We start from the raw sequence: 16,994 nt of genomic DNA on the forward strand, positions 1-16,994 counted from the left end.
AACTCCCCAAGAGCAAAAAACAATTTTGGACTTAGCTTGTATATGCATTACCTCTTGATAATTTTGCTGTAGGGGCCAGGCTTTACACTGGCTGTTGGTAGTAGCAAAAGCACAGGGTATAAAGAGAAGAAAAAGTTGAAAATTATCTGAAGAGGGTAGAAGTGATAACAACTATGGTGGTGCTGTCAGCTGGAATAAATAATGTGAAAAAATACACACTTTTGATTGAAGTTGATGGTTACATCCTTTGTGGGATATGTCAGTTGTAAAAACTGCTGCAGTGGATTTGATAGAGTAAAGCAAAACAAAAGTGCAGTGATTGTTTTGTAACTGACTGGAGGCAACAGCAGCAGTTAAACCATAGGCTTGACAGGTGATGGAGAGTCTAGAAATAGTAGTGGGAGGAGGAGGAGGAGCAAGGGCTGTGCCAGAGCCCCAAGATATTTTTTCATCTTAGATGGCAAGTGAGAAAGGGTTTATACAAAAAGAGACACATAGAAGATAGTGTTATGGAAACCAAAAGACACGAGATATTGAAAATAGGCAGTAGGTGAAAATGAAGGGAAGCTGAAGAGAGTAGGAGCTTGGAAATATGATCAAGAGAATGTGAGACCCTACTGGGAATATTTTTATTAGAGCAATGAGGAAGTTTTAGCATACTAAACATTCGAGCAGTTGGGAACGTAGTGTGTTTGGTGGTGGAAATAGAAAAGCCCAATACTCTCACAGATGGGTAAGCTGGTGGGATCATACTTCAAAGTTATGCGCTGCTCTTTTTCTTTTAAGGAATAAGAGCTGATGGGTTGAGTACAGGAGGAGAGACAAAGGGAGAAAAATCTGAAGACAGGACTAAATGTAGGTAGAAAGTGGTTGCAGGAGGAAAACAGCAGAGAAGCTTGATGTCAGAGGTAGAAAGTGAGAAAAGTAGGACTTGTTGGTGGAGGGATGACAAAAAGAAAGTAAATGGGCAGAATTTCTTTTCCTCTGTGATCCTGTTCCAGGTGCAGAACAGATTATGTTTGCTGTAAAGGTTTTAAATCCTCATTTACCTTTTCAATGGTATTGATTGCTGTGAATGGTCACTGTTCATTTTCATAGTCCCTTAATTGTTGAGTAGCACCTGCTGATTTTGTGATGCCCTTTTTCTAGGTCAGGGCCATGAGAAGAGTCTCAATCTTTCCCTGCTTGTCTCTCTGTATGAGTCAAGGTGGTAGTGATAAAGCCAAGGGCCTGAAAGGCCAATGTTGGGATCATAGTTACTGGTATCCATCCTTGGGATTCTCAGCAGGGAGGCCCAGGATTCACAGGAGTAGAGAGTGGTGATGCCCTTGCTCTTACCAGCAGAGCCCTCAGATCAGGATGCAGTTGTGCTGATGAAGCTGTGTGTGAGTGGTGAAAAAAACATTAACCTCTTGAGCAGGTAAAGGTGGTGCATATTTATAGGCTGTGAGAACATGTTGTTTTATTAACACAAAACCCATAGGGGTTTTATTTGTTTTTATTTTAAATTGTAGGTCTAATCTACTCTGCTCTTGTGTTCAGGGTAATTTTTAATGTGTATATTAAATAATTTTTTTTATAAATAAGGCTTTTCATGTTCCTGTTCCCTTTCTTCCTGGGTAGTTAATGTTATTTGTTGCAAAAAATCCTGCAAGAGTTTTAGCCCTTCCATTAAAACTGGATACTGTCTAACAACAGTGATGTCCCTGGCTGCCATATACCTCTTTAAGGGTGACCAGGGAGATCACGGGTGTTAGACAATATTGAGTTTTAAGGGAAATAGCTGGAGGCAGGACACTATCCATAAAGGATCCTCAGTTCTGGCAGTAGCCTCTTCTCATAACAGCTGATAATTACTGACTTAGTGATAATGACCAGACTCATTTGTTCTGGAAGGCTTTTGTGCTAGATAAAGGCAGTGATGTATATAGGGAGGCCTAAGGAGAGGCTTTGTTTGTTAGTGTGAGGCTTTAGTCAACAATGATTTATGGATTGCAGGTCAAGTTCTGTTCTTATTAATGGAATTGTAAAATATAACTGGGAGTTTTACTCTGGGGAAGCAAACTCATTAGGGTGCAGGAGAAAGGGATACAGGGAAACTTTTCTTCAGTTATATATTTTGCATAAATTTTGTTTGAGTGCTTGGGGGAATAAAGAAAGGCAGGTTTTTTCAGTTTTTTTTTTCTGTTTTTGATGTTTTTGCAAGTATAAATAAATCATTGAAGTGCAGATTCCAAACACTTTTGCACTAACCAGTTTTCCCAGAGGTGCCCCTTTTATCTGTTCCACTGGGAACAGAGCAGGTTGATGATTTCCATGACTACACTGTTGTCAGTACATCACAGCTGGTGGCTCAGTAGCACATCACAGACTTCAAGCACACAAGTCTTTATTGTTGAATGTGTAGAGCCATTGGAGTGGTGCATTCATCCTATTGAACTGACTTCAGTATCTTACTGGCTGAGCAGTAAAACCTGAATATGCATTAATATGCTAACTAGGCTTTTTGGCAAAAGGAAATTAAGATAGATGTTGTAGGATTTCTTAGATATGGAAATGCATAAGATTTTCTGTTGTGCATATCTGTCTAAAGGTGGCATGCTTGTTTTGGCCTAGGTAGGGTTAATTTTCTTCACAGTGGCTGATGTGGGGCTGTATTTTGGGATTTTGCTGAACACAGTGATAATAGAGATGTTTTTGTTGAGCAGAGCTTACACAGAGCCAAGGCCTTTCCTGCTTTTCTTACTGCCACACTGGGAAGGAGACTGGGGGTGCCTGGGGGGCTGGGAGAAGACACAGCCAGGACAGGTGACCCAAACTGGCCACAGGGAGATCCCAGACCATGTGCCATCGTGCTCAGTGTATGCACTGGGGGAAAGGAGGAGGAAGGGAGGATTTTTGGAGTGATAGAGTTTGTCTTCCCAAGGCACCTTTAGATGTGATGGGGCCCTGCACTCCTGGAGATGGCTGAGCACCTGCCTGCCATTGCAAAGCAGGGAAATAACCCCTGGTTTTGCTTTGCTTGTGTGTGCAGCCTTTGCTTTCCCTATTAAACTGTCTATATTTCAATCTACAAATTTTCTATCTTTTATCCTTCTGATTCTCTCCTTGTTCCCACTGGTTGGAGAGTGAGCAAGTGGCTGCCTGGGGCTTGGCTGCTGACTGGGCTCACACCATGGCTGGCTACACCAGTGTTTTCAACCAGTGACCAGGATGAAGAGGCTTTTATTTTGGTAGCTTTGAAAGACAACAGATGCTGGGCTCATTCCCTGCCCTAGTTCACTGCTCCTTGATCTGTAATACCTTAACCTAAGCTCCCATGTGGAGTGCCAAAGGGGGAATGGAATTGCAGGCTTTTAGTATGGTCAATCTCTGTGTGACTAGTTGTCATTTGACTGTTATTTTACCCTTTTTTGTATTAATTATCTTTATCTAGTATTAAAGTTGTAAATTGTTTGTAAAAGTATCTTCTTACCTGCTGTGTGTCCATAGCATAGAGGGTCTTCAGGTGCCAATGTAAAATAAACTTGTGAGAGTAGCAGTAACAGAGGGTTAGGTGGGAGTTCTGAGTTCTAGTAAGCATTTAAAAAATATGAGCAATTTCTTTGCAAATCAGTTTGAAAAAAACAGTATATCAGATTTGTCCAAATGAACACTTCAGAGTTAACCTGAACAGATGTGGGTTGAGTTTTCTTCCTTTTTATTTTTTATCAGTTGAATAAGCAAGGTTTGTGAAAAAAAGATGATTATAAATAAAACATTTTTTAAAATCTTAATATGTGGTATGTTGGCAAAGTGAAAGCTTTTATTTAGAGCACTTCTGAATTAGGAGGTTTGAATCAAAGGAGTGACTTTAAGTTTTTCCTTGCAAAATAAAAACTGTTGGCATTTTGGATCTCCTGTGGCTATTTACCTTCCAAAGCAATCATTATTATAGTTTTCAGAAAGTTCTATTTAATGGTTCTGAGGCTTTGGATTTTTAAGTAGAATTTTCTGAGAGTGCCAGAGCTGGCTTCTAGGCAGTCTGTTGATGCTGAGAACATAAGACCTCTAATTACTCAAAGACTGATGTTGTTACTTAAATATAAATCAACACAATTAATTTAATATGGAGTTGTTAGCTGGAATTATGAAAGACACAAGTTGCATCATTTGTTGTAGAGGCTGAGTCATATGTTGTGACTGTTGGCTGCTTTTGTGAACAGCACACTTGTGTTTCTGTAGAACATCTGTAGGCTGGGAGATCTGTGCCCCATTCCACTCTGTGCAAAACCAGCTGTGGTGGTCTCATGATACCTTCACTTTTTTTTGGTGTTCTTAGATGAAGCTCACAGAATGTGTTTCAGTCTTTGTGTGCTCTCTGTGTTCACTGTAAACGCATGCTCATTTGTGCAAGTACACATGTACATAAAAATTGTGAGGTTAGCTTTTCCAAACTAGCACCTTAATACCCCTATGAGTCTCTCATGCCTGCAGAATTTACAAGGTAAAGGGAAGGAAACCAGCCAAAGTACATCAGTCACAAAATTCTTTTGCAGTGGACACCTTCATGTTTGGTAGCAAACTGCGCCCAGCTTCTCCAGCAGTATCCCGTGGGCAGAAGACCTGTGGAAAATTCTTTTTCCAAAACTGAACGAGATTCGGAACTTACTACAGAATCAGTAATATTCAGTGAGTCACATTGTTTTGTACAGGAAGGCAGATTATCTTCTAAGAATGCAAAGGGGGGGAAGAAAAGAGCAGTTAATGAGTGCAGTTGGTAAATTCCTCTTGATTTAAAGGTACAGAGAAGATGGAAATGTGGAATAAGCATACAACCTAAGCAGGAACAAAGTGCAGGAGTTAATAATGTTGACATTTAGCATCACAGCATTAAGAAATCCACCCTGATTTGAGTTTATATATACAGTCTTTTATCTTGAGTTATCATTAGACTGTGCAGCACGATGCTTTTCCGTACAGAGATTTTATTTTCAACACAAAAGCTATAAACATAATTGAAAATAAGAAGGAAATCAAAACTGATGAGCAGGAAAGAAACCAAGCCAACAATCCACCCATTTGATTTTTAGCATACTTTGGTAGTAAGGTTCAGTGACACATTGCATGGCAATAGAAATAGCTGTATTGAGCATCTCAGTAATGATGTCTTTATCATTACTGTTACAGGAACAGGGTGCTGCTGACCACTTCCAAATTAATATAGCTTTTCTTTTTTACAGTATAATAATACTATGCAGAAGGTTTTTTGTTATTCGTAGTGCTTTTTCTGTCTTACCATTGAATTGTAACCTGATACAAGAAATATGTCTAATTTTGAAACCCATGAGAGTACCAAAGCAAATTATGTTTTGAATTCCATGACTACAGTCATTTATGTTGGGAGTTTTCTCTAGGACCTTATAGTGCAGCAAGTGTTCTGCCCCAACAAGTATTTTATCAAGTTGCATTTTGTTGTATCAGAGCAGATCTTTATATGAGTGAGATTCTCACAGGTTCCTTTTGGGTACAGTGTGTATATGTATCTATATACATATGGATGTAGATTTTTGCAGGTGCAGGTGTATGTGTTTAAATATATTAAAAATTTGACTATTGATTATATTAAAAATTGACTATTTTATTGTTTTAAGAGAAATTTATACTAAGTTTCTGGGTCTTTTCAGATGTTACCCTGTTCCTTACAGTTTCTTCCTAAATAATAGTTCCTGTTAGATCAAAAGCATGTAGTGTGCATATAGTTGTGTGTTTTGTGTTCTGGTGACTGAGGTGACTGCCCAGAATGCAGTGATGGATGCCATTGTGGTGCTGAGGTCATTGCTCAGTTGTTTGGGACGATGTTTTTTTTTTTCCCTGTTCTGTTTAAATCATAGGAATAACATCAGAGGTACTTCAAAAGGAAAGATGCAAGTAGTGTAATCTTCTTTGTAACTCCACTAACAGCTGTTCACAGAAACTCATGGTGCTTCCCTTGTTTGAATATTTCAAGCAGGTTTTTAAAAGGAGAAAGCCAAAAAGCTTCCAAAATGCACTGGCATTTAAGTAACTCTCTAGTCTAGCCCACTACTGATGGAAGTGAACAGCAGTGTATTGAGAGATTGCAAAGAATAGCTGCTGAATTTGACTTGTGTTGCTCTTTGTCTTGTTGGCAGATATTGATGAGTGTGCTGAAGGACGGCACTACTGTCGTGAGAACACCATGTGTGTGAATACCCCAGGATCCTTCATGTGTGTCTGCAAAACCGGCTACATCCGCATTGATGATTACTCATGTACAGGTAAGGGCTGTGGTTTCTGCAAGGAGAAGGATGCAAGAGCAGGATGGTGGTATTTAGAAGCACTGATATGATTCTTCTAAAGTTAATCTTTGTTGGAGTCACAGAACATCTAAGTGACATGTTAAAAAGAATAAACACCATAATGCGGTACAGAAATCTAATGAATTTTACAGATTATGTGTAGGTCATATTGTTTTCCTGAAATTGTAAAGTAGGCTGGATTGTCTTATGGGTCTGCACTGTTTTGGGTGCTGATTAAAAAGGTGAAGGGAGGAGACTGAAGAGGAAAATAAGTGAGCAAAAATAGTGCTGTTTTACTTGGTTTTCATGTTCCACACCGGTACAGCTTCTCTTGGATTATAGCAGCTCTTCTGCAAACTTTGGATGGAGTTAAATTTGGTACATGTTAAGAGTGGCTGTGTCCTCATTCTGGACTCTCCAGACTCAGTTCTCCCAGGTTCAGAGGGCAGGAGTTCTGCTTGCCTTGAACCACTGGACAACATGGCCAGTCTTACCTCTGTATCTTCCCTTTTTGCTCTACTGCCAGGGGACGTGTTTGGTTCATAGTGACTTTCTGTCTTCTACTCTTCTTTCATTGCACAGTAATTTAGGGTTATGGCATGAACATGGGACATCTGAAACAACCTTCTGTATCAGACTCACTCTGAGTTCATGTATTCTTTCCTACAACACAGATAAAGAAAATCTGAATTGATGGTGTGACATGTTTACTCAGTGAAGAAAATAGAATCCCTATTTTGTGTGCACAGGGTAACAAATTAGCTTTTTCTATAAAAGGCTTCATTTTTCAGTAAAGCGTTCTTGAAGTTTGTATTATCTAACAGAAATTGGCTATAAATGTATGAGAGTATTTGGAATGTGAAGGCAGCGCTGTGAAATTAATTTCTGATTTTTTTTTTCCATTGTGTCTTGGATTTTTAGCATCGATGATATGTCTTGGTACAGAAACAGCTTCTTATGATCTGGTATGATTTCCTTGTCTGAACATGCACAACACTCAGGGATATGGATTTCAAATCACATCCATGTGATTTTTATGAATGCTGTCTTACCTATACTTGTCATTCCTCTCATACATTGACAAGCACTGTTTTACTGCAGTAAACCCACTTCTTGAAGGTCCAAGTTATAAAGCTTGCCCACAGGAGGTCCTTCCTGAAGCAGCCAGTATATTTCTGATCATTCTCTTACATTTTCCACACTCTCCACTGAGTAAAGAAATTGTTTCACTATCTCCTGAGTGTGAATATTGGGATTATTTTAGGACCAACTGTATCTAAATCTGTGGGATACTTTTTCTGCTTGGCTTCCCTTAACTTGCTCTTCTGATAGAACTTTGCAAATGGTAAAGCATCACCAACTTTGCAGGGGCATAGGGTGCTTGTAAGTATAATAAAGGTAGTTCTTGAGGGTCCTCACATTGCATTCCTCATACTTGCTGAAACATACTCTTATGAAATACAGAGTAGTTAAAGCTCTAGACAAACTTCCGTAAAAGGTGTCAGAAATCCATTTTAGATCCAACACCCCAAACTGAATGTAGTTCCACATTTGTAAATCATAGTTTCCTGTGAAATCAGCCTGATGGGTGACAAAATGAATTATTTATTTTCCACCTTTGTCGATCAAGCTGGGAAAAGTCAATGCTAAAAAAAGGAATTAGACGAAAAAGTTTTGTAAGATTTCAAATCATAAGACCTGCTAGGCCATCTGAGCTGTAAGTCATGCTGTGTATGCACGTCAAAGACTCTATATGTATGAGCAATGCCACTTACTATTATTTGGGACCCGGAGTTTTTCTGGAATTAAATTTTACATATTGGATTTTGGATACAGGGAACCATGAGGATGCAGTCCCTGCTGGATGATAGAATTTCAATGAATGGCAGCCTAACATCATAAAGTGTATATGTCACAAAATAACTGCATTATTTTTTCTGGTTCCACAACTATTGTGTGAGCACCTCCAATGTGGAGGCACTGGTTCAGTAATTAAGTTAATATGTATTCAGGACTATGTTGGTGGGGTTGTATAGTATGCACTTCTGTCCAAATCTCTCAGAACTCGTGTACAAAGTCCAGTGCACTTTGAATTTTGTCAGTGTTGAAGTGAGGGAGCGACCACCTTTGTTGATTTAGCATCTGACTCCAATTTATTCATCAATCAGGCACTTTTTATAACAGTGTTAATTCACTTTATGCATATTGCAAAATCTGAGCTCCTGATAGGCTGTAGAGAAAACTTCAGCTCCTCCTTTTGTTTACAATACCTGAAGTTAGTTTACTGAAACCAAGATCAGTGTTCCCACCATGATATGAAAGGTTCTCAAAACCTTCATATCTATCCCCAGACTGGCTGTCTGTTCCCAGTAGCAGCCAAGGACAGAACGGTCTGAGAATCTTGTTGTTTATATAAAAGGTGGCTGAGAACCTTAATTATTTACAGAATCAAGCCTGGGAAAGGCTGCTTTACAGCAGGCTTCTATATTTCCCTCAGCTGAATACCTTCATGGCCTCTTTCTTTAAGCCATGCTTAAACCAGGCTCTCCACATGTCAATGTCTGCGGTAAATGTACTAGTTATTCAACCCTCTTTTTCCCTCTGCAGAGTTTAAAGTTCTTAGCAAGTCTCTGTTTGCCTTATTGGCAATTCTAGGTTTAACTTGCCAACTGAAATATCAAAGAAACTGAGGCGGAGACTGTTTTTTAATCCAGTTCAGGAATAACAAGAATAGGGCAAACAAGCAACAATTTACCCTTTGTGTTACTAAGTGTTAAAATTTTTAAAATATGTTTCAGGTCACAGTTTCTTGTAATGCTGTGTAATTTAATTCAGTTATGGAATTGTAGTTGTGTGTAAAATAGCTGCCACTATAAAATGGAGAGGAAGCTCTGGTAACACATCCTTTGGAATATTACTGAGCAGGAAAAAAATGTTCTGTAACTCGGCATTAATATGTCATTGTTTGCACAGGATAGCTGAATCCCTGAAAAAGATGTTGAAAAATTATGTGTGGACCTTGATTAGACAGGTTATGATGTAACTGATGTCCACAACTTGCTGGCAGACTAACATACCTTATTGTTCCATCCTATGAACACACATATAATTTAGCAGTCATTGATCAAAAGAGAAAAGAGCCATAAAATCAGTGACATTGAAGAGTTTTTCTCCTGTACGAGATATTTGAAAAGAAATCTGTGCTATCTATCTCTGTCAGAGTCGTGCACACAAAAGACTGATTTAGACAACCCATAGCTGCTTCCAAAACAGCTCCAGTTTCTTTTGTTTATTGCAAGTTTTACAGTAGATCTGAATTACATTTTTATTTTCACAACAAAAGTTGTAATGAAGACATCAATTTCAGGTATTGTTATTTCTATTCATAGCAGAACTAAGACTCTCAGGGTTAGATTGAGTTAGTCACAACCGTGTTTACACAGAAATCTGTTGTTCATGACTGATTTTTATGTTCAGAAATCAATCATGGCTATGAGAAGGACAGACGACTTCTGAGTTGCACCCATATGCGAAATGGGTGCACAAACTGCAAATTAAAGTCATAAAAATATGCCCTGGGCTACCATGCTTTGGTATCCTACTATGATATTGTCTCATTCCCCTTCCACTTTGCTTTCCAGAAGGTGGAATGTAATGATGTTGTGCCAGGGGAAGGAAGTTAGATAATGGCATGAGTCTCTGCTGGGGTAGTTTTATATGTGCACTAGTGTGCTGCTGAACTGTCACTGTTAGCTGGGATCCCATCAGGATGCTTTAATTATTTTCTGAAATAATAATATTCGCATATTTACTTTGCATGAGATTACAGAAATGCATGTACTGTTTTCTTGGCTTTAAAAAAGAAAGTTTTGCTTTTGGAAACAAGGAAGAACACAGTGTCACCTCCAGTCTTTCAGGGTGCTTTGTAATTTGCAGCTGGTAGCATTGCTCTGAGCAGTGTAGAGGCTAGGAAATGAGAAATGAGAGCTCTCTTTTTCTCACTGTGGCTCATACCACAGTGAATGGTCAATCATGTTTAGTCTCAACAACTTTAGTCTTGAGCTGTCTCCTTTGGGACCACTCACTTAACTGAGTAATACAACAAAAATTGAAGAGAAGATGCGAGACCCTGTGAGACTTAGTGCTTCCTCCAGAGACTGTATTAAGGCTGAGAAAGGTACATTCCCTGATCTGGAGAAGCCATGGATATTCTGAGCCTCAGATGGCTTTTAAGGCTCTGTTTATGTGCAAAATCATGGGCCACGTTTTATTTATTTTTTTGCTTTCCATTTGGGATAAAAGGGGGAAGGTGCTGTGATGGGAGTGCTGGCAGTGTGCTCTGCCGCTCCTGGGGTGAGATGATGTGGGTGAGGTAATGCAGCTGATGTTGCCCTCTCAGAGACCTCCTGAGGTCTCATGCTTCACATTTGGTAGCACTGGAGGGGCAAGTGTGGGTGCTCTTCAGGACAGTATATTCAGTTCTCCTTGTGCCTGAGGTCTGGGCAAGATGATATATGCCCTTCTTCCAGTCAGTCATTTGAAGTGTTAGTATAGGAGCCAGAATCTCTGAATTAATGTTTGCACATGCTGTTTCATGGAGTTTATGAAATTATGTATTGCATATTTCTAGTAGGTTTTTTTTCTTTTTGTGTTTTGTGGTTTGTTAAGGTTTGGTTTTGGGGGTTTTTTTGAGAGAAGTGAGTAATCTACAACTTCGTACCCAGACACCGGTAGTGAGACTTTGCAATTGTGCTGCACTTTACCAGAAAATACATGTGAATTCTTAACTGATTAATTATTAAAAGCACACCAGGCATGTTGCAAGTTGTGGGCTACTTCTTCCAAGCATGCTCCAGCCAAATTAGCAATGATGTCCATTTGAACTGTGTGGGACCACTGCCACATGTGGAGCTGGATGCTCACATACGTGTTTTAAGTGTCTGCAGACCATATAATGTTTTTTCATAACCACTTTTGTCAATCCATTTCAGATTATTTTGTCTTTCCTTTTAATTTTAACTTTAGCCAAGTCATGCTGATTTTTTGCCAGAAAATTTGGCAAGCCAAGTGGAGATTTTAAGTCTGTGAGACCATTATTGTACTATTGTACAATAGTGTTATATATTGTATTATATATTGTATTATATATTGTATTATAGCCTGGTACCATCACATTTGTGCTCCTGGGTTTGTTTTCTGACTTCTGAAGAAAATGGTGAAGGATTTTTATATAACATCTCATCACTATGTTGGGTACATTTGGGGTTGTTTTTCTTCAGAGTGAAAATAGAAGAGATTAGGCAGTTCTTTAGAATCGTAGAACGGTTTGGGTTGGAAGTGACTTGGAAGACCATTTAGTTCCACCGTTCTGCCATGGGAAGGGACAGTTTCCACTAGATTGGGTTGCTCAAAGCCTACAGCTTTGGTCTTTGGCCTTTTTGACTTGGTCATATGACAAAAAAAACCTACTCAAAGCAATGAGGATTGAATTCACCAGGCAATAGCTAAGTGTATCCAGCTGGACCTCCCTCCTCCTCTGCCCCAGCCTATGTGTCTTTCTGAGTCTCAGAAATTTTCCTAACAACATTTTTCTGAAAATGGTGTCAATGCATTCAGCAGCATTTATTTTCTGTGATAGCCTCTCACAGTAAACTGAAGTCTAACAATAGTTTTCACATAAATTTCCAATAAACATGGTTGTAGTAAGTTGAGTGACACCTGAAATGTTAATTCTTGGGCATACTGGCAGCTCTGCATATTTTGCAAATCAAATTAAATCACAAATCTGTTGCAAATTGGAAGAAATTCCAAGATCAACGTTAAAATAATTAAGAGTCTGGGGAGATTGATTTGACATATGGAAAAGATTTAAGGAGAAAACTACACATTTAGCTGCGTAACAGTGATGAATGTGCATAAAGTAGGGACGATGATAACATTAATACTAATTAATAGTTACTCGGGAGGTTTCAATAGTAAGAGGAAAATGTAGGGGAAAATACTGGCCTGCAGATATGTGGCCAGTACCTTTTGACATTAGTTTTTCAAGTCTGACCCATGGTCTTTACTCTCTAATGATCCTGTGGGATGCCTGGAAAAATTCCCCTTGACATAATGTATAGAGAACTGATTGCCACGCTTAGCTCATTCAGCTCTCACATGTCTGATACTCTTTTGTCCACCTTTCTGCCATTTTTCCCATGCAGAAATTAATGTTTTCCAACTGGCTACATTAGTGGGATTTATTTTACATTTGCTTTGCCCATAGCAATCAAAACTGTGTCTTTCCTAAGCTCTCCTGTTTGCTCTATTCTTCTGGCTATCTGTGACTTACAAACAACCTAGACATATGCTTGAAGTTCAGCTAATGTCAGTAGTGATGTCCATGCTTAAGAATAATCCCTTTTGGTTTGGTATTTTGCTCCTTTTTTTTCATATAGTGTGTAGCCAAAGTTTGGGTCTTGCCTCCTTTTCATTCATTAATGCTTTGTTCACAATATAACTCTTTTTAGGGTACTTATGAGAAAACAGAGGTGCTGTCTTTGCAGTGCAAATGCATTCCATCCTTATCCCCTAAGAGCAGATTCCTCCACTTTGGGAATCAGCAGTCTGGTATCTGGAAGGACTTTAAAATTCCAGTTATAAGGACATGCAACTTCATTGGAATTACAGCTCATACCATTTGTAATTCAGATGCCCAGATTATCAAGACTTCAGCTTTTAGCCCAGTTGTTATCCTCTGTTTCTTGCAAGGTACATTTATTTTTGAGGGGAAATACAGTCCCTGTCACATGGGATTTTTTATTAACATAGTACTCTGACACACTTTGGAAAAATGATTCCTCTTGGCATCTAGAAACTCAAGTTCATAAAAGTGCATCTGCCTCTGGGCTTCTGTTCAGATTTCATTGGTTTATTTTTGACTTATAAATCCATCAATTGTTTGGGACATAAACAGTCTGAGAAATCTCGTACTTTTTTCTATACTGTGCAGTAGAAGTGAAGGTTAATGACAGGGAGATTTGAGAAAAATTTTTGTTGAATTTCTTGTGAGAATGCTGAAGGTAAAATCCATCTTTATTCCCTAGAGCACATACCAATTCACATATTCAGGAAAAGTTCATTTCTGGGTTCTGATGTGAGGTGGAAAATGGTTTTGTACCAGTTGGTCCTACCCATTGGTAGGATTTCAGCTACTTGTGAAGTGTGGGTATTTTCCAATATCATGTACTGCTAGCTTTTTTTTTTTCCAACTCAACATTTCAGATCCCAAAAATTAGTTTTGAAAACTGAAAAGGAATACCTTTATGTATTTAAAGTGATAAATCTAGCTTATATGTGAGGCATGTGTGCTGTGTTTTAGCACCAACACTAATCTCTTCTAAGAGTAATGTAGTTATCTGAGTTTCCATGGACAAAAGCTAGGGTAAGACTGAAGTAATCCAGATTTGAATGAAGTCATCCATCTTCTGTTTAAAGCTGCATGCTTGTCCTAAGTTATAAAATTTGCCTGCTTTTTCAGACACACAAGTGTATCCACAAGTCGTCCTGAAGGTAATAAGAACTCATAGTGCTTAGTACTTTGATAAATGAGACCACATTTTAATAAGAGACTAAATATGGCCTCAACTTCATTCAGCATTGATGTATGCCCTTTACCCTTCACTGCTGCAAAGAAGTTAAAAAAATAGAATGTTACCTCAGAGGAGTCATAGGCTTATAGTGTCCCAACCTGGGTACATGAAAATGCTGTAATGTGAGAAATAACAATAAAAAGCTAATTTCTTCCTGTTTATTTCCCTTGACGTATTTTTGATGAATTCAGCAACATTCAAGTTTTTCTCAAGTTCTGCAGCTTATGGAGAAGCTGAGTTCATTTGCAGTGCTTAAATAAAGGCAGAATAATCGCTCAGTATGGTGCAAGGGACAGAGCAATAAACAAGCATACTGACAGAGGCTGGTTGTAACATCACTGCACTGACATACCACAGCTTGACTAAGGAAATGTTTTAGTCAGCAAACCACTGGAGAATATATGATGTGGGCAAATGAGCCATCTGTCTCCCCAAAATCTCCAATTTTGGTTACACCCCCACCCCAGTTATGTTAGAAGTAATGTGTACGTGCATTATCACACAGAGCAATGCAAACTCCTCGGAGGCGATGGTGTCCAGCTATACTGCCAGGGTTGCTGTTAGTAATAAGCACTGTAGAAGTCAGCTTGTGTCCATGGAGCCTTTTTAAGTCAAAGCCTATTTGATTCTGGTTTCTATTGCTTGGCCCAGTTTCCATTCTGCTTTATAGTATGTCGGCCTACACAAAGCTCTCAATCTTCTTTGAGGATAAATTCTCTCCAATATCCACTTCCTAGCAGTACGATAATTCACAAAGCTAATAAAGGAATGATCGCTCAGACTGAGCTTGTTGCTATGCAACCACATTACTAAGATAACAACACAAGTAATTTTTATATATCTGCTGTATCTTATACAACTGAACTCAATTATGCTTTATTTGGATTGAATCAGGTTATCCTTGGCAACTTAGTTTGGAGTCTGTTTCAACTTGGAATGAGAACTTTTTTTTCCTACAGGATAATTTTTAGGTCCCATCTTCTCCTTGGTTACTGACCCAGTTCATGACAACTGTTCATCTGGCTATGCAATTATAGCAGGATGGATTCCTCAGATGATCAAAATCCAACGCATTTTTAAAGGGTCCTTGGTAGAACATGATTTGAGTTGTTAAACGGAAAATGTATTCCCTTGACAAAGATGTGCATGCATGATTTTCAGTACTAAATACTTAATTATTTTACATAAATATTTTTACCAAATATTCATTTATATTTATTATTTACATATTTATTTGATATATGTGTGTGTGCGTGTATGTGCTTATCTATGTATCTATCAATGCACTATATAGCATGGATTCCCTATTGACCTTGGGAGCAAAGGTTGGTAAATGGTATTATATCAAAAGCAGTCTCAATTTTGCATTTCTACAATTTCTGTATTCGGCTTAAAATTTATCTTTCTGGAGAAGTATACATCAGAATTGATTATTCTGTTCTACAAGGAATAATTTATTTTGCATTCTTCGTGCAGTGAGGAATTTTTCAATATATTAAAGGAGTTCTAGAATAGAACTGAGAATATCCTCAGCTTACAACTAACTCAGAAAAAAGCAAAACCATTTTTTTAAATGTAAGAAATTGAAATGACTATATTTCCAAGCATTGATGTTGCTTAATATTTATATCACAGCATTAGGACAGACATTCAGTGTACCTCATTTTTCCCGGTGTTCTGAAGCACTCTACAGCTTTTCAATCACTCAGCATCCCTTGTCAGCTTCTGCAGTGCAGTTATGTGCTGTGTCAGTACAATATGATTGGAAAGTAGAAGTGTAGGAGTATTGTGGGATCTCAGCACCTCAGGACTGAGGTGCCGAGCCACCGAGACCACCCTTGGGGGGCTCGGGAGTCCTGGAATGTTGCCAGAAGTGTCTGGTGGCTGGACTTTGATCCTACACGGGAGACGACACCTGTATGAGGATAGGAGGACTTGACCGGGGTGAATGGTGAAGGGATTAGTTAATTAGAGGGTGAGACACAGGGTTTAGGATTTATGTACAGGGGGGTTTAGAGAAGTAAGATGGAGGAATTGGGGCGTGTCCTGTCCTTCTTCTTCTTCTTCTTCTCCTCCATCTTCTATGGTGATGGTGGCACTTTAGGATTGGTCATTACTAAAAGTGCACCGGGCAATAAGAATAATTGGTATTGGGGAAAAATGATAAATATTGTACACGTAACCATGGGTATAAAGATAGGTGACTGTCCGGAGGGCTAGACAGTGTGCTCATGGCTGACTGCTGAGCAGACCTCTGTCGGGCTGAAAGAAAATCTTTTAGATAAACATTTAATAAACATAAAGACCGAAAGAAGAACTGAAGCCTCTTCTCGTCCTTTGATACGCGGGCTGCCCCAAGGCCACTCCGGGCCTTTACAGGCCCTTCAAACAGCCGAAAACCGGACAGAGTAAGCAAAATTAACACAGTATATTTTAAAAAATAGAAAATCTGAAAAATCATGCAGCACTAAATGAATTATTAATTCCTGAGGTAATTACATTGACCCTTTAGGTTAGAATTTTGCTGATGTTGATGCAGGAGGTGGCATTTAGTTTGCAATTAAGACACTCTTTTGTCTAAACTCACATTCTAATCAACAAAGGTCAAGAATTCAGCTGGACCCAACTCAGTTATCTATTTACAGGTTTGAGGCAATCACCATGATAGGATTAGCAGATCCAGCCCAAGACCTTGATTCATTGCAGCATGACACCTTTTCACAGCTGGACCTCCCCTGGCCTGTCCTCCTGTGGATGATCACAGGCTGTGACAGATAGACTGTACAGATCAGGAAACACAGTAGGCAGCCTTGATGACAGTTTGTTTGAAGTCATAAGGATCTTTCTGGCTCAGGAGATGGGAATCTGCTGCTGTCTCACTGAGCAAGCCAGAAGTGAGGGAAGTTGGATGGCTCACATCTATCATGTCTGAGCCAGCTGGTGATTGTCTCATGCTGGGAGAGTGTTGCCTGCTGTCAGAGGAACTCAGCCAAGGTCAGTGAGAGACTGGAGCTACTGCATGAAGCAAGACAGTTTTTAAAAAAGGAACACTGGGGTTATT

General features: G+C 39.0%; 1 protein-coding gene across 1 annotated transcript in view; it reads left to right on the plus strand.

Annotated features, from left to right (window-relative positions):
• Positions 1–16,994, plus strand: part of NELL2 (neural EGFL like 2) — a 136,003-nt gene that overhangs the window by 67,855 nt on the left and 51,154 nt on the right. Inside the window, exon 13 of the mRNA XM_074539825.1 lies at positions 6,153–6,278. Coding sequence (XP_074395926.1) covers positions 6,153–6,278 — 126 coding nt within the window. The remainder of the gene's footprint in view (positions 1–6,152; positions 6,279–16,994) is intronic.

The sequence above is a fragment of the Zonotrichia albicollis genome, chromosome 4 (assembly GCF_047830755.1).
Source record: "Zonotrichia albicollis isolate bZonAlb1 chromosome 4, bZonAlb1.hap1, whole genome shotgun sequence".
Lineage (NCBI taxonomy): Eukaryota > Metazoa > Chordata > Aves > Passeriformes > Passerellidae > Zonotrichia > Zonotrichia albicollis.